Consider the following 23,349-nt stretch of genomic DNA (forward strand, 5'->3'; position numbering starts at 1 on the left):
TTTGAACCCATGACCTCTGACTCCAGAGCCCGGGCTCTTTCCACTGAGCCAACGTATTTTGTTCCACTTTCTCTCCTGCTGCTTATCTGAGCCAAAAATAATTTAGGAAAAAAGATGTCTCTAAAAGATATTAAGCAAGAAGTTTCTTTTCCCATTAAGTGACATCAGAGACGAGGCCCGAATAACGAGAGACAGACAGAGAGACAGAGTTTCAGAGACAAAGACGGAGAGAGACAGAAAGAGTGAAAGAGATTAAAAGGAAACTGGGATATATTTTCTGGCCCTTTTTTCACTGAAAGATCCCAAGGTAGGCTTCTGCATTCATTCATTCATTCATTCTATCGTATTTATTGAGCGCTTACTGTGTGCACAGCACTGTACTAAGCACTTGGGAAGTACATGCTGGTCCAACAGTGCAAAGGCACATAGTAAGCGCTTAATAAATGCCATTATTATTATTATTATATAGAGATGGTCCCTACCCAACAGCGGGCTCACAGTCTAGAAGGGGGAGACAGGCAACAAAACAAAACATATTAACAAAATAAAATAAATAGAATAAATATGTACAAATAAAACAGAGTAATAAATACTTACAAACAGCTATACATCTATACAGGTATATACACATATACAGGTGAATAATAATAATGATGGCATTTGTTAAGCGCTTACTGTGTGCAAAGCACTGTTCTAAGCGCTGGGGGGGATACGAGGTGAGCAGGTTGCCCCCCGCGGGGCTCACAGTCTTCATCCCCATTTTACAGATGAGGTCACTGAGGCTTGTGAGTGCAACATTTGGGACAAAGGCCTTGTCCCACATGGGGCTCATGATCTAAGAGGGAAGATGAAGAGGTACTGGCTCCAGTAAGGAAACTGGGGCACAGAGAAATTAACTGACTTGCCCGAGGTGACACAGCACCTGTGCTGAAGCAAGATTAGAACCCAGGTCTTTGAACACCCGGGCCTGTGTTCGTTCCCTGGGCTCCGCTGACGGGAATGAAGAGAGTGAAACAGAAATTGAATTAATTTAATTAACTAATTAATTGTTAGAAGCTGCATGGCTCAATGGAAAAAGCCCGGGCTTTGGAGTCAGAGGTCATGGGTTCAAATCCCGGCTCTGCCAACTGTCTGCTGTGTGACTTTGGGCAAGTCACTTCACTTCTCTGGGCCTCAGCTCCCTCATCTGGAAAAGGGGGATTAAAACTGTGAGCCCCCCGTGGGACAACCTGATCACCTTGTAAGCTCCCCAGCGCTTTGAACGGTGCTTTGCACATAGTAAGCGCTTAATAAATGCCATTTTTAAAAAAAATTAATTAAGTTAGAAATTGAAATTAGAAATCCAATTTCCCATCTCAAAAAAGATGGAAATATCAGGAAACTTCCATGAATAATTCAAGTCACCCTAGCCCCATCAACCCAACAGCCAACTCTGGTACCCTGGTAAGCGTGCCTGTACGCAGGGAAAGTGCCTACCAACTCTGATTTATTGTTGAATTGTACTCCCAAGCACTTTGTGCAGTGCTCTGCACACAGTAAAGCACTCACTAAATACGTTTGATTGATTGTGTATTTCACTTCATTCCAGGCCTTGGAACCTAAGCATTCCGCCGGTTGTCAGCTGGGTGACTTTGGGCAAGTCGCTGCACTTCTCTGGGCCTCAGTTCCCTCATCCGGAAAATGGGGATTAAGACTGGGAGACCCCTGTGGGACAGCCTGATCACCTTGTAGCCTCCCCAGCACTTAGCAATAACAAATGCCATAATTATTAATAATTAATAATATAATCATTATTATATCATTATATTATAATATTATAATGATATAATAATATATATTATATAATATATAATATATTATATATATCATATACTATATAAATAAATAAATAAATAAAAATGCATGTATGTATATTATATATAATATAATAATATACATAGCAATATATTATTATATTATAATTATTATTATATTGTTCTAATTAATTATTATTTATTATTATTATTATTATTCTCTGTGCCTCAGTTACCTCATCTGTAAAATGAGGATGAAGACTGTGAGCCCCCTGTGGGACAACCTGATCACCTTGTAACCTCCCCAGCGCTTAGAACAGTGCTTTGCACATAGTAAGCGCTTAACAAATGCCATTATTATTATTATTATTATTATTATTATTATTATCATTATTTCTTACTTGGATTTTCATTTGTCTAGTCAACGCCTTGGTTTGCGACTTCCTGCTCCGCACGCCTTCCTACCCTCTTGTAACCTGTTTTAGTCTTTTCATTCATTCAGTCGTATTTATTGAGCGCTTACTGCGTGCAGAGCACTGGACTAAGCGCTTGGGAAGTACACGTTTTTATTTCCTCCTTTAAATTGGGAGCTTCCTGGGGGCAGGGCATGTGCCTGGCTTCTGTTATACCCTCCCGGGCGCTCAATAAATACCACCGATTGAAGAGACTGCTCAGAGAGCAAGGAGGGCTGCTATTTTCAGGCTTATTAAAAGGCACCCTGAAGGTCTGTTCCAATGTGAAATTCCCAGATTCAAAGCTTCAGTGGGAAAGAAAGGCAGTTCCAAAGACAGCCTTCCCAGTGGCGGTGGAATGGAGGAGAATGCCTTCATTGTACCAGAGGAGCCAAATGAATCTCAGGACGTATTTCATGACCGAGGAACAAATATCTACTACTGGGAAAAAGAGCTCCGTCAAAATTGACTGGTTTCTAAGGTTTTCCTCAAAGAGGAAGGGGGTAAGGTTCATTAGTCATGGCAAACTCCAGCTTCCCAAGTACGAACGATCGATCATAAACTGAAACCATCAACGCCACATTCACTTGCTCTCCAGCTCTTTGCCATGAAACTACAGCTTAATCCGAGAGGCCGAAGGAAGGTCTCTAGCGTCCGGGAACTTAACTTCCTCCAAACTCCATTTTAATTATTATTATTATTTTTGAAAACACCACCTCCCTGGCTGTTGGGAGGCTGGTGGCATTCCACTGCACTGTGGACTCCTTCCGGTACCTGTATATATGTTCGTATATATTTATTACTCTATTTTATTTGTACATATTTATTCTATTTATTTTATGAATATGTTTTGTTTTGTTCTCTGTCTCCCCCTTCTAGACTGTGAGCCCACTGTTGGGTAGGGACCGTCTCTGTATGTTGCCGACTTGGACTTCCCAAGCGCTTAGTACAGTGCTCTGCACACCGTAAGCGCTCAATAAATACGATTGATTGAATGAATGGCAGCCATCGCTGCCGCTGGGAGCAGGGAGATCAGAATGATGATGATGAGAATATCCTCGCGTACCAGGTGGAAGAATTAATTTGGGGTTCAACTTTCTGGGACAGTTTTTCCCCGAAGGAGGGAACTCTGTTTCTACATACCTACATTCTAGATACCTGTATATATGTATATATGTTTGTACATATTTATTACTCTATTTATTTATTTATTTTACCTGTACATATCTATTCTATTTATTTTATTTTGTTAATATGTTTGGTTTTGTTCTCTGTCTCCCTATTCTAGACTGTGAGCCCGCTGTTGGGTAGGGACTGTCTCTATATGTTGCCAACTTGTACTTCCCAAGCGCTTAGTACAGTGCTCTGCACACAGTAAGCGCTCAATAAATACGACTGATTGATACAGATTGCACCTCATCTATGGTGCCATTCTGTATTAGAGGGAAAAATATTTTCTCTTCCTCTGGGGCAAGAGTTCAAGTCCTGAGAGCACCAGGACCTCTTTTCATCTTCCGGCTTCAGGAGGACGACTACAACTTGTACTTCCCAAGCGCTTAGTACAGTGCTCTGCACATAGTAAGCGCTCAATAAATACGATTGATTGATTGATTGACTACAAATGCCGTGTAATTCCCGTTCAGGAAACGGCGTATGGTAAAAAGCCCCGCTGCTCTCCCAAGCATTTAGTACAGTGCCCTCCGCGCAGTAAGCGCTCAAAGAATACCACTGATCGATTGACTTATCAATCAATCTGTAAGCTCTAGTGACCGGGAGCCCTCCAAATCAACAGCAAGTGTGGCTGATGAATTTCTTGGGCAGCCACTACGAGGAACAACTGGCCTCTATGCCATGAGTGGCTCACTTCCCAAGCGCTTAGTACAGTGCTCTGCACACAGTAACCACTCAATAAATACGATTGAGTGATTGATTGGATAGAGCATGGGCTTTGGAGTCAGGGGTCATGGGTTCGAATCCCGGCTCTGCCAATTGTCAGCTGTGTGACTTTGGGCAAGTCACAACTTCTCTGGGCCTCAGTTCCCTCATCTGTAAAATGGGGATGAAGACTGTGAGCCCCCCGGGGGACAACCTGATCTCCTTGTAACCTTCCCAGCGCTTTGCACATAGTAAGCGCTTAATAAATGCCATCATTACTATCATTATGGTACTTCCCGACTACAATATGACAATATGCAGACACATTCGAGAGGATGTGAAAAAGGAAGAGAGTTTCACGGACCTGCGGCTCACAGTGCTGATCCACCTTTCTCGGCTGTTGGGAAGAAAAACTATTGAGCCCCCTTTGTGGGCAGCGTGGTTAAGGGATGGGAAAGCATTTAGCTTACCGGATATATCATCTGCTGTTTCTCCACAAACCCTATTTTTAATTTCCTACCCTGAGCCTACATTACTAAGCTCCATTTGGTTGTAGCGAGTTTACCGATCAAACTGACCATCTAACATTAACTCCCATAAAACTCCACTACAGGGTGATCTGTACTGAAGTATCCCTAAGTAAGTAGCCTTACCTCCTTCCCCTCCCCACAGCACCTGTATATATGTTTGTACATATTTATTCCTCTATTTAACTTGTACAGATTTATTCTATTTATTTTATTCTGTTAATATGTTTTGTTTTGTTGTCTGTCTCCCCCTTCTAGACTGCGAGCCCGCTGTTCGGCAGGGACCGTCTCTATATGTTGCCCACTTGTACTTCCCAAGCGCTTAGTCCAGTGCTCTGCACACAGTAAGCGCTCAATAAATACGACAGAATGAATGAAAGTAGTTTACCCCGAGATCACAGGGACAACAACCTCTGCCCACACAGTGAGCTAAGGAGAGGCTCAGAGACCAAAGTAGGACACACAGCAACCGAACAAAAATTCAGAAATAGCCTTTACTCAGGTATCTGAAACTGGGTTGCACCAGAAACAGAAGATGGGAGAAACAAGAATGAAATTCGATTTTAAGATTCCCGTTTAAACACGCACAAGAGAGACTGGCGCTTAGAACAGTGCTTTGCCCATAGTAAGCGCTTAATAAATACCATCTTTATTACGATAGACAGAGGCCCAGACCAGGCGACGTTATCAATTCCCCGGCAAGGATTCTCTCTCACTTAGACTGTGAGCCCCGTGTGGGTCGTGGACTGTGTCTAACCTGATTATCTCGTACATATTACAGAGCTTGGACTGCAGCATTTAACAAGTATAGTTTTTTTTTTTAAAAAAAAAAGGAAATACACAGCTACTCGTGATCAGCCCTCAAAAAAGGCCACTTACCCATCGGCCAGTTGTCGTACACATGTTTGGCGATATCTGCTGCAGAGTCATTTGGAGAAAACAGGAACTCTTTCGTCTTCCCACTCACCAAGATGAGGCGCAAATTTATCTGAAAGGAGAACAAAAATCTCTTTAGAAAACACTACTATTTAACAAGCGGAAAGCCAACTGCCTAACTTTTTTTTATTAACCAGGTTCTAAATTAGAGCCAGGCTGCTTTTGAGGAGATTTTCATTCTTTCAGGCTCTGGTCAGCCTACAGTCCTCTCTCAGGGGGTATTACTGCTCCAGTTTTAAGTTGAGAGTTGCATTTTTAAAAGAGGACAATCAGACATATTTCGCACCTTAATGCCACCTAAAATGCCTATTTCAACTTCAAGAATGATTCAAGGGATGGAACAATGAATAGTGGCTTACAGACCACCCACTTGCCTGCAGAGTTCTGTACTAAACGCTTGGGCGAGTACAATAGAAGCGAAGGACACACACTGAAAGTCTTCCGCTCTAATCTGATGTTCCCGACGGACATATTTTCTAGAATTCTTTCCACGAATTATAAATACCTGGAAGGCCGGGGCGTCTGCAAAGGGCATTTCTAAAGAACGAAACGTTAAAAATCAAACGAGACCCAGTTGGTCCGGCTCGGTGCAGGTTCCCAGGCCTGGGTTATTGAGCCTGGGGGCTTGGGAGAACTGAATGGCTGCCGGCGGGTCTTGTCCCCAGAGTATTTTAAATAAACCGTGGCCAATGTCAAACACTACTGGCCTAGGGTGATCTCTGCGACATTTTTAAGATTTGGGTCCCAATCCGGATTCATCACACATTTACAGAATGTGATAAACCGACGGTCACCCCTTCCGTATTTCTAAGGCAGCAGCGGCAGTAAAATCTGTGTGGAGTCACGCAAAAAGGGATGTCAGTTTAAAGGTTTGAAAGTGGCCCTGGGCTACACAATGCAAAGCAAAGGTGGGTAGAAAAAGATGAAAAACGGCACATATTCTAGAATCCAGAGAAAAGCATGCCTGACAGCTGCTAGGATAATAATAATAATAATGATGATGGCATTTATTAAGCGCTTACTATGTGCAAAGCACCGTTCTAAGCGCCCTGCTGAGAGCTCACCTCCTCCAGGAGGCCTTCCCAGACTGAGCCCCTTCTTTCCTCTCCCCCTCGTCCCCCTCTCCATCCCCCTCATCTTACCTCCTTCCCTTCCCCACAGCACCTGTATATATGTATATATGTTTGTACATATTTATTACTCTATTTATTTATTTATTTTATTTGTACATATCTATTCTATTTATTTTATTTTGTTAGTATGCTTGGTTTTTTTCTCTGTCTCCCCCTTTTAGACTGTGAGCCCACTGTTGGGTAGGGACTGTCTCTATATGTTGCCAATTTGTACTTCCCAAGTGCTTAGTACAGTGCTCTGCACATAGTAAGCGCTCAATAAATAAGATTGATGATGATGATGACACAAGGTGATCAGGTTGTCCCATGTGGGGCTCACAGTCTTAATCCCCATTTTACAGATGAGGTAACTGAGGCTCAGTTGCCCAAAGTCGCACAGCTGACAAGTGGCAGGGCCGGCATTTGAACCCATGACCTCTGACTCCAAAGCCCGGGCTCTTTCCTTCTAGACTGTGAGCCCGCTGTTGGGTAGGGACCGTCTCTATAGATTGCCAACTTGTACTTCCCAAGCACTTAGTACAGTGCTCTGCACACAGTAAGCGCTCAATAAATACGATTGATTGATTGATTTCCAGTGAGCCACGCTAACAGGCACATGTCAGTGGTCAACCTATGCAACAGTGAAAAGATATATGAAATTATAAACAGTGAAGGGCCCCAGCAGCGGCACTTTGAGGCTGATATTTCTTTTTAAAACCTGATTAGCTGACAAATAAAACAATTAGCTGATTGGATACTAACTGCGTAAGTTAACTCGAAGGAAACCCGGCATGCCAAGTCCATCAGCCACTTCTAAGCTCTTGAATACTGACTTGCATACGGGCAGGGCCCAAAGTCACACAGCTGACAATTGGCGGAGCCGGGATTCGAACCCATGACCTCTGACCCCAAAGCCCGGGCTCTTTCCACTGAGCCACGCTGCTTCCCAAGTGCTTAGCCCAGTGCACTGCATACAGTAAGAGTGCTCAATAAATACGATTGAATGAATGAATTTTCCAGATGAGGTAACTGAGGCACAGAGAAGTGAAGTGACTTGCCCGAGGTCACACAGCAGATAAGTAGCAGAGCTGGGATTGGAACCCGGGATCTTTGGACTCCCAAGCCTGTACTCTATCCACTGTGCCATCCTCCTCCCCTTCTAGACTGTGAGCCCGCTGTTGGGTAGGGACCGTCTCCATATGTTGCCAACTTGTACTTCCCAAGCGCTTAGTACAGTGCTCTGCACACAGTCAGCGCTCAATAAATACCATTGAATGAATGAATGGTGGATAGAGAACGGGCCTAGGAAGCAGAAGGACCTGGGTTTTAATCCCAGTTCTGCCACTTGTGCTGTGTGACCCTGGGCAAGTCACTTCACTGTGCCTCAGTTCCCTCATCTGTAAAATAGGGATTAAGACTGTGAGCCCCATGGGGGACGTGGACTGTATTCAATCTGTGTTCAAACTTGTTTCTACCCCAACGCTTAGTACAGTGGCTGGCACGTAGTAAGCGATTAACAAATACCATTTAAAAAAAAAGCACACTGTGGGCAGGGAATGCGTCTGCTCACTCTGTTGTACTGTACTCTCCGAAGTGTTCAGTACAGTGCTCTGCACATAATAATAATAATAATGATGGCATTTATTAAGCGCTTACTATGTGCAAAGCACCGTTCTAAGCGCTGGGGAGATTACAAGGAGATCAGGTTGTCCCACGGGGGGCTCACCATCTTAATCCCCATTTTACAGATGAGGGAACTGAGGCCCAGAGAAGTCAAGTGACTTCCCAAAGTCACACAGCTGACAACTGGCGGAGCCGGCATTCGAACCCATGACCTCTGGCTCCAAAGCCCGGGTTCTTTCCTCCGAGCCAGGCTGCTTCCCCTAATAAGCACTCAGTTAATAGCACTGATCGTTTGATTATTAGAAGGTCCTTCGGCTAAGCATCCGGCCTCTGGTGTGGCTAATCTCTTTCGAGAGAGAGCAGTCCTTCAGGATTCAAAGATGGCAAGGCATGCCCACATAATCAATCAATTGTATTTATTGAGCGCCTACTGTGTGCAGAGCACTGTACTAAGCGCTTGGGAAGTACAAGTTGGCAACACAGAGAGACGGTCCCTACCCAACAGCAGGCTCACGGTCTAGAAGACCCACATAATAGGTCCCGAAGGACCAAGTTGGCTGGACTGTGCCAGCCGATCGGTCGATCGACTGTATTTATTGGGCGCTTCCTGTGTGCAGAGCACTGTGCTATATAACAGAGCTGGTCGACACGGCTTCTGCCCAAACTAGCTTACGGTCTAGTTGGGGAAGACAGACATTAACGTACATAAATAAATTACAGATACGGACACGAGTGCTGTGGGGCCGAGGGAGGGGTGGAAATCCAAGTGCCATCTTCTCCCTGGCACCATTTTAATCTCGCCTTGGGTTGCCCTAAATACGAGCACCCGATTACCTCCTTCTCCTCCCCACAGCACCTGTATATATGTTTGTATGCATTTATTACTCTAGTTATTTTATTTGTACATATTTATTCTATTGATTTTATTTTGTTAATACATTTTGTTTTGTTGTCTGTCTCCCCCTTCTAGACTACGAGCCCGCTGTTGGGTAGGGATCATCTCTATACGTTGCCAACTTGGACTTCCCAAGCGCTTGGTACAGTGCTCTGCGCACAGTAAGCGCTCAATAAATGAGTGAATGAATGATTAGGACTCAGTCATCTTGATACCTGCTTTTCCGAAGTGCTGCGGGGCCGAGGGAGGGGTGGAAATCCCAGTGCCATCTGCTCCCTGGCACCATTTTAATCTCGCCTTGGGTTGCCCTAAATATGAGCACCCGATTACCTCCTTCTCCTCCCCACAGCACCTGTATATATGCATATATGTTTGCATGCATTTATTACTCTAGTTATTTATTTTATTTGTACATATTTATTCTATTGATTTTATTTTGTTAATACATTTGGTTTTGTTGTCTGTCTCCCTCTTCTAGACTATGAGCCCGCTGTTGGGTAGGGACCATCTCTATACGTTGCCAACTTGGACTTCCCAAGCGCTTAGTACAGTGCTCTGCGCACAGTAAGCGCTCAATAAATAAGATTGAATGAATGATTAGGACTCAGTCATCTTGATACCTGCTTTTCCGAAGGGCTGTGGGGCCCAGGGAGGGGTGGAAATCCAAGTGCCATCTGCTCCCTGGCACCATTTTAATCTCGCCTTGGGTTGCCCTAAATACGAGCACCCGATTACCTCCTTCTCCTCCCCACAGCACCTGTATATATGTATATATGTTTGTATGTATTTACTACTCTAGTTATTTTATTTGTACATATTTATTCTATTGATTTTATTTTGTTAATACATTTGGTTTTGTTGTCTGTCTCCCCCTTCTAGACTATGAGCCCGCTGTTGGGTAGGGACCATCTCTACACGTTGCCAACTTGGACTTCCCAAGCACTTAGTACAGTGCTCTGCGCACAGTAAGCGCTCAATAAATAAGATTGAATGAATGAATGAATGATTAGGACTCAGTCATCTTGATACCTGCTTTTCCAAAGTGCTGTGGGGCCGAGGGAGGGGTGGAAATCCCAGTGCCATCTGCTCCCTGGCACCATTTTAATCTCGCCTTGGGTTGCCCTAAATACGAGCACCCGATTACCTCCTTCTCCTCCCCACAGCACCTGTATATATGTATATATGTTTGTATGTATTTATTACTCTAGTTATTTTATTTGTACATATTTATTCTATTGATTTTATTTTGTTAATACATTTTGTTTTGTTGTCTGTCTCCCCCTTCTAGACTACGAGCCCGCTGTTGGGTAGGGACCATCTCTATTTGTTGCCATCGTGGACTTCCCAAGCGCTTAGTACAGTGCTCTGCACACAGTAAGCGCTCAATAAATAAGACTGAATGAATGATTAGGACTCGGTCATCTTGATACCTGCTTTTCCGAAGGGCTCTTCCCTGGCTTTCAAATGCAGTAGGAGCCGGTCCTTAAAATGCTAAAGGGAATGCCAGCTTGTGCCTCAGAGCAGCTGCTTTAATAATGGGTTAAATATGGAAGTCTTATTTATATTCGAGTATGTGATACGCTTATTGGGTGGGCCTGCCTGCTTAAAAATAAAACCCTCCCGTTGGTTCTTTGCTATTAAACCGAGGCTGGGAGCATATTGGCTCTAGAGCATATGGAGATTTCATTCTCACAATCGGGACTCTGAATTTTCAATCAAACTATTTTTAGGCCAGTGACGGCTACTGTGGGGACGACTGTACCGCGACACTTGGAACTAAAGAGGACTTCTGAGAGCACGACATCCCAGCTTCCACAAAATGATCTCATCCGATCTTTATATCCTTTTGGGAAGAAAGGTCAGAGATAGTCAAGTCAGAATTGGGGGAAAACAACAGGTAAAAGAAAAATGATCACAGATTTTTTTTTTAATGTTTGTCAACTTGGACAACGCAACGACTCACAAAACCCTAATAACCCAGAGAAGCAGTGTGGCTCAGTGGAAAGAGCATGGGCTTTGGAGTCAGAGGTCATGGGTTCAAATCCCGGCTCCGCCAATTGTCAGCTGTGTGACTTTGGGCAAGTCACTTGACTTCTCTGGGCCTCAGTACCCTCATCTGTAAAATGGGGATTAAGACTGTGAGCCCCCCATGGGACAACCTGATCACCTTGTAGCCTCCCCAGTGCTTAGAACAGTGTTTTGCACATAGTAAGTGCTTAATAAATGCCATCATTATTATTATTATTGTGAACACCCCATGGGACAACCTGATTACCTTGTTACCTCCCCAGCACTCAGAACAGTGCTTTGCACATAGTAAGCGCTTAATAAATGCCATTACTATTATTATTATTATTATTGTGAACCCCCCGTGGGACAACCTGATTACCCTGTTACCTCCCCAGCGCTTAGAACAGTGCTTTGCACCTAGTAAGTGCTTAATAAATGTCATCATTATTATTATTCAATCAATCAATCAATCATATTTATTGAGCGCTTACTGTGTGCAGAGCACTGTACTAAGCATTTGGGAAGTACAAGTTGGCAATATTCTATTTTGAGTTGAACACAGAGGCCACTCAAAGTGAACTGGGGTGATTGAGTTAGCCAGTAGGGTGGGATTTTATTGTTTACAAACATTTTCCTAACAATTCATTCATTCATTCAATCGTATTTATTGAGCGCTTACTGTGTGCAGCGCACTGTACTAAGCGCTTGGGAAGTACAAGTTGGCAACAGTTCAGCATGTACTACCAATGATTAGGCAGCAGCAAAAATAGGGGCGGGTTTCTCTTCATCATCCTCCGATTTTGGTTTAATTAGAATATTACCAGGAAACCAAAAAAAAAAAAAAAAAAGAGAGAGAAGAAATACGCTCACAACATCGCCTGGAAAAAAAAGTCACAATTTTCACTGTTAAAAAGGAAAATTCTCTAAAATACTTGGAGGGGAATCCAGGCTTAGCTGGGGAATCCATCCCCAGCGCTTAGAACAGTGCTTTGCGCATAGTAAGCGCTTAATAAATGCCATCATCATCATCATCATGCGATCTTGCTTCAACCACTTATTAACCAGGCCAAAACACACATGATCCTCTACTGACTGTGCATATGTGTTGGGGGGGGGGGGGGGGTTGCAAATGGGGAGTGTTAAATTAGGCAAATATTTAACTTTCTTATTGATACTTATCAACTTGGGCAAATATTTAACTTTCTTATTGATACTTATCACATTGAGAAGCAGGGTAGTCTAGTGGATAGGGAACGGGCCTCGGAGTCGGAAGGACCTGGGTTCTAATCCTGTCTCTGCCTCATCTGCTACGTGACCCTGGGTAAGTCACTTCACTTCTCTGTGCCTCAGTTACCCCATTTGTAAAATGGGGATTAAGACTGTGAACCCCATGTGAAATATGGACTGTGGCCAGCTTGTATCCACCCCAGTTCTTAGTACAGCGCCTGGCATAAAGTAAGTGCTTAACAAGTACCATTAAAAAAAAAAAAAGGAAACCATTTGTGTTTATGCTCCTATTGCATTTAAATATGTATAAAAAGCTGCAAACTATACAAATACACATTTCCTTGGTAAAAAAATATTTGGTAAATTGCCTTGCCGCTGGAAAAGAACATGGAAAGTAATGTCATACACCATTCATCTTCGATTTTAGAGGCAATTTATCGAAGTAGTCCTTTAACCCTTTTTTCCTTTTGAAATGAAACCAGAAGTTATTGATGCTCTCAACAAGATTTTTCTCATGCCTGGACAAGGTAATGATTAAAAATCTCCACTGATTAAATTTATAGCACACTTGGGAATGTCACCAGAATCCCCCATGCAAATGACACTGTTGCCATGGTAACTAAGGCACATCAAAAGGAGAAAAGACACAAGGGTGTAAAATTGAAAGAGAAAAGACATATGTCAAATAAAATGAATAGCCTAGCAATTACATAATTAACCATTTTATCGCTAATATTTAAATCTGGTCTGCCGTTCAGAAATACTGAAATTAAGCCAAACTCAGGTCTACAATGCTTTACACCTGATTTTTTTAAAAATGCTTATGAATATCTTCTTTTTTTAGGATTTGGCCTTACCAATTCCTTATTGCTGGGAGGTGAGGGGGGTACATTTTCTTTTCACGGGAAAGCAGACTTGACCTCCTCGGGCTAAGATTGATGCCCTTGATAAAACGTTACATGCACCTCACTAATGGCCCACCAAAGTGAATTGGAAATGAGGAAATTTTGATCTGAAATGACTTTTCACAACTACTAACCCTAATGTTCTATTTTTAGTTTGCATTATTAAATACCCTCTTTCAAACGCACTCTCTGCAACAGGAAAGACGGGAGGAAAGAGCAAATAACTAGCTAAAGGACCGTAATTATTGCGCTAGATTTTCGTGCAAGAAAGACAAAAATATATTCATTCTTTGAATATGGAAAGGCTAATCTATCACTGGCTCCCAAGAGGTGACTGATTTAAGCTTTGGGGGTTAATGAGTACAAATGTTCTTGGTCACAGAAGGCTCTGACGGGCAAGGAGATGACCTAAGGAATTTCTTTTGACCAATTGGTTAACACAGTGGCAACAAATGGAGCCTACGCAGAGCTAAAATGGAATGGGTTCAGCTGTTACTTAAAAGCTGTAGATGATTTCTAAAAGAATAGAAGAGGGATGTGGCGATTCAGATGGGACAGGAGAGCTAGACCTCCAGAGGAAAGACTAAAACTTCTGGACGTGTCAAGCTCATTTGGAATATAATAATGTTGGCGTTTGTTAAGCGCTTACTATGTGCGAAGCACTGTTCTAAGCGCTTGGGGGGATACAAAGTGATGAGGTTGTCCCACGTGGGGCTCACAGTCTCAGTCCCCATTTTCCAGATGAGGTAACTGAGGCTCAGAAGTTAAGTGACTTGCCCAAGGTCACACAGCATCCCCTCTCCATCCCCCCATCTTACCTCCTTCCCTTCCCCACAGCACCTGTATATATGTATATATGGTTGTACATATTTATTACTCTATTTATTTATTTATTTATTTTGCTTGTACATTTCTATCCTATTTATTTTATTTTGTTGGTATGTTTGGTTCTGTTCTCTGTCTCCCCCTTTTAGACTGTGAGCCCACTGTTGGGTAGGGACTGTCTCTATGTGTTGCCAATTTGTACTTCCCAAGTGCTTAGTATAGTGCTCTGCACATAGTAAGCACTCAATAAATACGATTGATTGATTGATTGATTGACAGCAGACATATGGCGGAGCGGGATTCGAACCCATGACCTCTGACTCCATAGCCCGGGCTCTTTCCACTGAGCCACGCTGCTTCTCAATACGGAATATGGAATGGAATATAACACCCATAAAACAGAACCCTGATTAGTAAAGGAACTATCTTTTATCAATGTTGTACTTCCCAGAAATGAGGGGCACTAGTTTTTTAATTTCCTAAATTTCGACTACAGCACTGAGAGACACTTGGGAAGAACTACAGTGGAAATCCACTAATATCCTCTGGTTTATTATCTGTGAGTAAAACTGACAGTTTTGTTCTCTGTCTCCCCCTTTTAGACTGTGAGCCCACTGTTGGGTAGGGATTGTCTCTATATGTTGCCAACTTGGACTTCCCAAGCGCTTAGTACAGTGCTCTGCACACAGTAAGCGCTCAATAAATACGATTGATGATGATGATGATGATGATGACAAGAAAGCAGAACCAGGCCTGCAGGGGAAAAAAAATGAATCCTAAACAAAGGCTGGCCTTTAAGAATATCATCCAGGCAAGCTTCTTCTCTTTCGGTCCCACAAAATGAAAGTTCACTGTCAATATGGAGGCTGTTTTCCTTCACAAAGTCGCGCATGGTACAGTGGGCCGGAAAACACACTTTCTATCTCGTCGTTCAGAAAAGCAAGTCTACTCGAAAAGAAACTCCAAAAAACCACAGATGCCAACTGCCAGTAGTTGAAATCAGTCTTTTACTCTCTCACTTGTATTCTGTTGTTGGTTCATTCCCGATCTACCTGGAGAAGTTGACGGCGCTGCTAGCTTTAAAAAGGAATATAAAAAGTTAGCAACTTCATATTCTATTTATTTTATTTTGTTACTATGTTTTGTCTTGTTCCCTTGTCTCCCCCTTCTAGATTGTGAGCCCACTGTTGGGTAGGGACCGTCTCTATACGTTGCCAACTTGGACTTCCCAAGCACTTAGTACAGTGCTCTGCACACGGTAAGCGCTCAATAAATACGATTGAATGAATGAATCAATTTCTCCAATTGGCCCGGAAGTGAACCGATTACAAAGTGCCCGAGAGCGCTCAGTCACTCAAAGCACATATTCCCTTTCCAATTTTGTTTTCTGTTTGCAGTGTGGAAACTAAGCATCTAAAAAACGATCTGCTTCGTGAAACTACGCAAGAAAAGACCTTTTTAAGAAAAGAGTAATGAAACAATTCTGCACATTTTGGGTTCAACTGGACTAACGATAATAATATGAATAAGAATACATTTATACACCCATCCTCAGCTCCACACCACTTAAATACACATCCGTGCAATTCATTTATATTAAGATCTGTATCCCTCTCTAGACTGTAAGCTCCTTGTACTTCCCAAGTGCTTAGTACAGTGCTCTGCACACAGTAAGCACTCAATAAATATGATTGATTGATTGATTGTGGGCAAGGAATGTGACTACCAACTCTGTTATACTGTACTCTCCCAAGGGCTTAGCACAGGGCACTGCACCCGGGAAGGACTCAATAAATGCAACACTGAAAATCGAGAAGCATAGCCTAGTGGATGGAGCACAGGCCTGGGTTCTAATCCTGGCACCACCACTTGCCTGCTGTGTGACCTTGGGCAAGGCCCTTCACTTCTCCGGGCCTTATCTCATCTGTAAAATGGGGGTTAAGACTGTGAGCCCCATGTGGAAACTGTGGCCAACCCAATTTGCTTGTATCCACCCCAGATTTCAGTACAATGCCTAACACAGAGTAAGCGCTTCACAAATACCACAATTATTATTATTATTATTATTATTGTTATTAAAAATCCTTCACCAGAGAAGGGGCTTTGGGGCACAGATCAAACTGGCAAGGAAGGGAAAGTGAAGAGCTCTCTGATGTGGATGCGGTGCTGGGCCTTGGGGAAAAGGAAATACAAGCAGTGGGAGTGTGTGTTATTGGATAAAGAAACCATTCCACTTCACCATAATCAGATTCCATGTTTCTTCAAGACCGCTCCCGAAATATTTTATGAGAGTCGCCCGTAATAACAGCAGGGTATCCGTCTTTCCTGCTGCAAGAGAAGCTACACTGGGAAAGTTTCCCAGGGGATTCCCTGGCTCACTCATTCATTCATTCATTCATTCATTCAATTGTATTTATTGAGCGCTTACTGTGTGCACAGCACTGGACGAAGCGCTTGGGAAGTCCAAGTTGGCAACATCTAGAGACGGTCCCTACCCAACAGGGGGCTCACAGTCTAGAAGGGGGAGACAGAGAACAAAACAAAAACATAGTAACAAAATAAAATAAATAAAATAAATATGTACAAATAAAATAAATAGAGTAATAAATACGTACAAATCAATCAATCAATCGTATTTATTGAGCGCTTACTATGTGCAGAGCACTGTACTAAGCGCTTAAATAATAATGATGGCATTTGTTAAGCACTTACTATGTGCGTAGCACTGTTCTAAGCACTGGGGGGATACAAGGTGATCAGGTTGTCCCACATGGGTCTCACAGTCTTAATCCCCATTTTACAGATGAGGTAACTGAGGCTCAGAGAAGTGACTTGCCCAGAGTCACACGCTGACAAGTGGCGGAGCTGGGATTAGAACTCATGACCTCTGACTCCCAAGCCCAGGCTCTTTCCACTGACCCACACTGCGCTCATATACATATATACAGGTGACACTCCTTGACATTCCTGTTCATCAAAATGAATCCTAGATAAATAGGAGAAGCAGCATGGCTCAAGGAGAAGCAGCATGGCTCAGTGGAAAGAGCACGGGCTTTGGAGCCAGAGGTCATGGGTTCAAATCCCGGCTCCACCAATTGTCAGCTGTGTGATTTGGGCTAAGTCACTTCACTTCTCTGTGCCTCAGTTACCTCATCTGTAAAATGGGGATTAAGACTGTGAGCCCCGTGTGGGACAACCTGATCACCTTGTATCCTCCCCAGCGCTTAGAACAGCGCTTTGCACATAGTAAGCGCTTAATAAATGCCATTATTATTATTATTATTATAAATAACTACCTAGATGCATGTGCCTACACACACACGGAAATAAAGGGGCTGTCCTCGTGGGTTCGAAGCTGACGCTTCTCGTGGGGGGGATGCTTATTCGTAATAATAATAATGATGGCATTTATTAAGCGCTTACTATGTGCAAAGCACTGTTCCAAGCGCTGGGGCGGGTACAAGGCAATCAGGTTGTCCCACGGGGGGCTCGCAGTCTTCATCCCCGTCTTCCAGGTGAGGGAACTGAGGCCCAGGGAAGTCAAGTGACTTGCCCAAAGTCACACAGCTGACAGCTGGCGGAGCCGAGATTTGAACCCATTCATTCAATCGTATTTATTGAGCGCTTACTGTGTGCAGAGCACTGGACTAAGCGCTTGGGAAATCCAAGTTGGCCACATCTAGAGACGGCCCCTACCCAACAGTGGGCTCCCAGTCTAGAAGGGGGAGACTGAGCCACGCTGATTAGAACCCAGGTCCTCCTGAGTCCCAGGCCGCCCTGTGTCCACAGTCTGGCCTCTGGCTACTGTGTTTTCACACTGCCTCCCCACAAAGCCGGGTCCCCGTTTTTCTGTTTCCCTTTTCTGTTTTCCTCGCATCCTCCGCTCTGAGCTCATTGTTTCCTGCCAGCTGTCCTGAGCCAGGCTGGTTCCTCAGTCAGTCAGCCAGTGGTATTTATTGAACGCTTACTGGGTCCGAGGCACTGTACTAAACGCTTGGGAGGGTACACCAGAACAATAAACTAGCTGTCTCCAGCTGGTCACGGCTCTGCCTAGGGGATCTAGAAAAGCAGCGTGGCTCCGTGGAAAGAGCCCGGGCTTTGGAGTCAGAGATCATGGGTTCATATCCCGGCTCCGCCAACTGTCCGCTGTGTGACTTTGGGAAAGTCACTTCACTTCTCTGGGCCTCAGTTCCTTCACCTGTGAAAAATGGGGATTAAAACAGTGAGCCCCCCCCCGCGGGACAACCTGATCACCTTGTAACCTCCCCGGCGCTTAGAACGGTTTATATGTTTTGTTTTGTTGTCTGTCTCCCCCTTCTAGACTGTGAGCCCACTGTTGGGTAGGGACCATCTCTATATGTTGCAAACTTGTACTTCCCAAGTGCTTAGTACTCTGCACACAGTAAGCGCTCAATAAATATGACTGAATGAATGAAAATGCTTTGCACATAGTAAACACTTAACAAATACCATAATTATTATGGTATTTAGTTGTTTTAGTTCATCATCATCAATCGTATTTATTGAGCGCTTACTATGTGCAGAGCACTGTACTAAGCGCTTGGGAAGTACAAATTGGCAACATATAGAGACAGTCCCTACCCAACAGTGGGCTCACAGTCTAAAAGGGGGAGACAGAGAACAAAACCAAACATACTAACAAAATAAAATAAATAGAATAGATATGTACAAATAAAATAAATAAATAGAGTAATAAATATGTACAAACATATATACATATATACAGGTGCTGTGGGGAAGGGAAGGAGGTAAGATGGGGGAGATGGAGAGGGGGACCAGGGGGAGAGGAAAGAAGGGGCTCAGTCTGGGAAGGTTGAGAAGTTAGTTGTAACAAATCTGTACATATATACATATACATATATACTGTTTCTCTTCTCTTCTCGGAGGAGGACTCCGGGGGAGCACTGTAGAGTCTAACACACACACAGGATTCAAAAAGACGACTCCAAAAAAAGCACCTCTGAGGTCTTCTCCTTTTTCTGGGAACACTCGGGATTTATATCTTGCCAAAATATTTCGCTTCAGAACTTGTGGGTGTTCCTTGGGCCGGTAAATCCAGTAGCACTTTTCTTCCCCAGAATGCTGGGCGTTTTATTATTACTCAAAACACATCACGTCATCGAACCATCAAAAGGGCTTTGTTGGAAAGAGGAAGGTCAGGCACTATCTCCACTTTTTACAGGAGGGGATACCGAGGTACACAAAGGAGAAGTGATTGATCTATGGTCCTAGTAGCGCTTAACACATAGCAAGCACTTAAATACAATGATGATGATGATGATGATAATAATACTAAGAGTTGCAGGCTTTGTCTCAAATCTCTAGTGTCGTTGCCCTGTCCCATGCAATAAGCTTCCAGACTAAGCTGCCTCACTGGAACTATATTCTAAATACACAGGCTCTATGTGGCATTTGGCTTGAAAAAGATCCAGGAAGGTCATTTATATTTTTGTTTTCAACCATGACCCCTCTCAACCTTCACTTCCTTCATAAGATCTCGGGCTCCGAGTGAGGAGCCGGGTGCACGGAATGGGGTTCCACGGCCTTGGCGACCGGCAAAGCTCTGTTTCTTGTTTCGGTTTGCAAAAGCGACGTGGCCTACTGGACGAAGGCCTGGGTTCTAATCCTGACTCTGCCCCTTGCCTGCGGTGTGACCTTGGGCAAGTCATTTCCCTAGCCTTCAGTTTCCTCATCTGTACAATGGGCGCTAAATACCCATTCTCCCTCCTACTCAGACGAAGAGCCCCATTTGGGACAGGGAAGGTGGCCCACCTGATTATTCATTCATTCATTCATTCATTCAATCGTATTTATTGAGCACTTACTGTGTGCAGAGCACCTACTATAGCACAGAGACCGGGTTTTGGAGTCAGAGGTTATGGGTTCAAATCCCGGCTCTGCCAATTGTCAGCTGTGCGACTTTGGGCAAGTCACTTCACTTCTCTGGGCCTCAGTTACCTCATCTGTAAAAATGGGGATTAAGACTGTGAACCCCCCGTGGGACAACCTGATCACCTTGTAACCGCCCCAGCGCTTAGAACAGTGCTTTGCACATAGTAGGCGCTTAATAAATGACATAAAAAAGTGCTTAACAAATACCACAATTACATTACAAAAGTGGTTAGCCACAACATAGGATCGGTATCTTTCCCCCCTATCATATTTTATTCAGGCCCCCAGTACGGTATTAGATAAAACTGGAATTTTGCTTTTCAACATAAAGTTGGCTAATCAAATTTCAGGTTCTTTCTGGTTCCAAAATACAGAGCTAAAAGTGCCAGAGCGTTTATTTAGCAACCGTGAAGAAAAAATAATTCACTAATTCAGCAAACGTTCCACTTTCAATTGTCTAACAGTATTTTCTACAATAGGCCTTGGCTTGAGGTTCGAATACAGCAAAACTAGTACAGTCAAAATCTTGCCAAGTCTCTCCTTATTATCAGAATCACAAAATGTGTTGCAAGGTTTTGGAAGTGTTAAGAGTTTCTTTTCAAAGAAATTCAGAACGTAAATATCCTGGCATATTTCTCAAACGTATCCAGAGCAACTCACGATAAAGACGGAGAGAGACTAGGCTAAGCTTACACTTGGTCCTTACATGCCATCCCAGAAATAAGACCAGACTGGGCTATCAAAAGGAAAAGGACAATGACCTATCTGAGGAATTAAGAGTTGGGGCTTGAGGAGGGAGGAGAGCAAAGCTAAGGGAAGGTGAACAAAGGTGAAAGGAAGCGGAAATGTTCAGCCTTGAACAAAATTAAATAGCTGCCACTGGTAAGCACAATTGGCTATGAAATCGAGACAGTGGAAAACGGAAACTGAAGATAGTTCAGATCATGCTTTGGTTTTGGTATGAGGTATAACGACAAGTCTCAGAACAGTAGTAGAAGCACTTATTGAATATGCACAGAAAATGTAGATAAAAATGTACCTACACATATCAAGGCTGAGGACAAAATGCTGTTCAGCATATAATAATAATAATAATAATAATGATGGCATTTATTAAGCACTTACTATGTACAAAGCACTGTTCTAAACGCTAGGGAGGTTACAAGGTGATCAGGTTGTCCCATGGGGGGGGGGGGGAGGGCTTACAGTCTTAATCCCCATTTTACAGATGAGGGAACTGAGGCCCCGAGCAGTGAAGTGACTTGCCCAAAGCCACACAGCTGACAACTGGCAGAGCTGGGATTTGAACCCATGACCTCTGACTCCAAAGCCTGGGCTCTTTTCCACTGAGCCACGCTGCTTCTCATATGACTATGTAAGACATTGGTAACAGTACTTGGGGGCCTGCTGGGAGCAATACACTGTACTAAACGGTTAGGAAGGGGACCGTCTCTATATGTTGCCAACTTGTACTTCCCAAGCGCTTAGTACAGTGCTCTGCACGTAGTAAGCGCTCAATAAATACGATTGAATGAATGACTGAACCAAGAGATATGTTCTCTGTCCACAATGAGCTAACGCTCCTACAGGGATATGACTATCACACACTCCTCCTTTTCTTTCCTACTGCCCAAACTTTATGCCCAAAATCCTAATGGTATAATCAACCTCCACTCGCAAACAGGCAACACAAAGGAGCTTAGGTAATACTGTTCAAAAAACTGAGTAATCTATTGCTCCAGTGAGGACATGTTCATTGTTAGGGAGAACTTTTTTTGGTCCCTGTGCTAGAGCTTACAATAAAAATGTTATGAACAGACACACGACGAAACAGGCACAATATAAATGATCTGTGATTTAGGGCTCTACCTCGGTACACACTTTAAAGCAGAGTTTTAACTCCTGCTCAGGCATTTAATGGTAGAGAGAGAGAAAAGGAGAGAGAATGAGAGACAGAGCTTCCTCAGATAGGCACTGAATGATGTCTAGCAGAGGAGCCTTCAGAGTGTTTTGTCAGAAGAGTTTTAGGGCAGGAAGGGCCTTGTGGGGTGAGATGGGCTGGAAGAATGGCTGAGGAGAATTAGGGAAATGAAACCCTGGCAGAATCTGGGGGTGACAAAGGGAGGCCCCACTAGGTTGAGTTGTCTGAGTGGATGAGAGGCCGTCAAAAAGAACTAGGCCAGCAAAGAACAAGAGACAGAGCGCAGGAGGCGGGGGACGGAGGGTCAGCAAAATGCACACAGGGAATCTGGGGGCTTGGGGAGAGGGGAATCTAATTATCATTAATACCAGGGCTTGCAGGACCCACTGGGGACCTGGTCGGAGAAGCTCGATCAATACTAGCTGAGCCCTGAGAGAGGTGGGGAGGCGGAGAAGACAGAAGGTGGGGGTGGGTAGATAATGGACACTGCCGGACCCCAAGGACTGGAGTCAGACCTCTAAAAACCAGGTGGAGAAGACAGAAGGTGGGGGTGGGTATATAATGGACACTGCCGGACCCCAAGGACTGGAGTCAGACCTCGAGTCAGAGCAGCTCCTCCAATACACCAGTGCCGGTCACAGAATACAGGGGTGAGAGAGAAAGTGGAAGACATTCTCTTGCCTCTGGAATGTTAGAGAATCACGAGGACAAAATCGGCTCCCCTCCCACCTTAATAATTTTGGTATTTGTTAAGCGCTTACTATGTGCAAAGCCCTGTTCTAAGCGGTGGGGAGGATACAAGGTGATCAGGTTGTCCCATGTGGGGCTCACAATCTTAATCCCCATTTTCCAGATGAGGCAACTGAGGCACAGAGAAGTGAAGTGACTTGCCCAAAGTCACACAGCTGGCAAGCGGCGGAGCCGGGATTTGGACCCATGACCTCTGACTCCAAAGCCCGGGCTCTTTCCACTGAGCCACACTGCTTCCCCAAACTCCTCCAATACCCTCCATTCCAGTTCTGTAATTCTTATTATTTGTTAAGCGCTTACTATGTGACAAGCTCTGTGTACTAAGCCCTGGGGTAGAACCAAGATGATCACGTCCCGCACAGGGCTCGCAGTCCAAGGAGGAGGAAGAACAAGATATTGAATCCCCATTTGGAAGACGAGGGACCTGAGGGCCAGAGAAGTGAAGTGAGTTGCCCGAGGCCACACAGCAGTCAGCTGGCAGAGCCGGGAGGAGAACCCAGGTCCTCTGATTCCCAGGCCACGCTGCTTCCTTGTTCATCACGGCCAGGGCTCAGGAGTGGGAGGAATTACTGTCCAGCCGTGGCT

The 23,349-nt window shown here is 44.0% G+C and overlaps 1 protein-coding gene across 1 annotated transcript in view; it reads right to left on the reverse strand.

The window, feature by feature from the left end:
* Positions 1-23,349, reverse strand: part of UBL3 (ubiquitin like 3) — a 99,614-nt gene that overhangs the window by 17,956 nt on the left and 58,309 nt on the right. The window contains exon 2 of the mRNA XM_038761844.1: positions 5,527-5,635. Within this exon, the coding sequence (XP_038617772.1) occupies positions 5,527-5,635 (109 nt within the window). The remainder of the gene's footprint in view (positions 1-5,526; positions 5,636-23,349) is intronic.

This window comes from Tachyglossus aculeatus, chromosome 20 (assembly GCF_015852505.1).
Source record: "Tachyglossus aculeatus isolate mTacAcu1 chromosome 20, mTacAcu1.pri, whole genome shotgun sequence".
NCBI classification, from domain to species: Eukaryota; Metazoa; Chordata; class Mammalia; order Monotremata; family Tachyglossidae; genus Tachyglossus; species Tachyglossus aculeatus.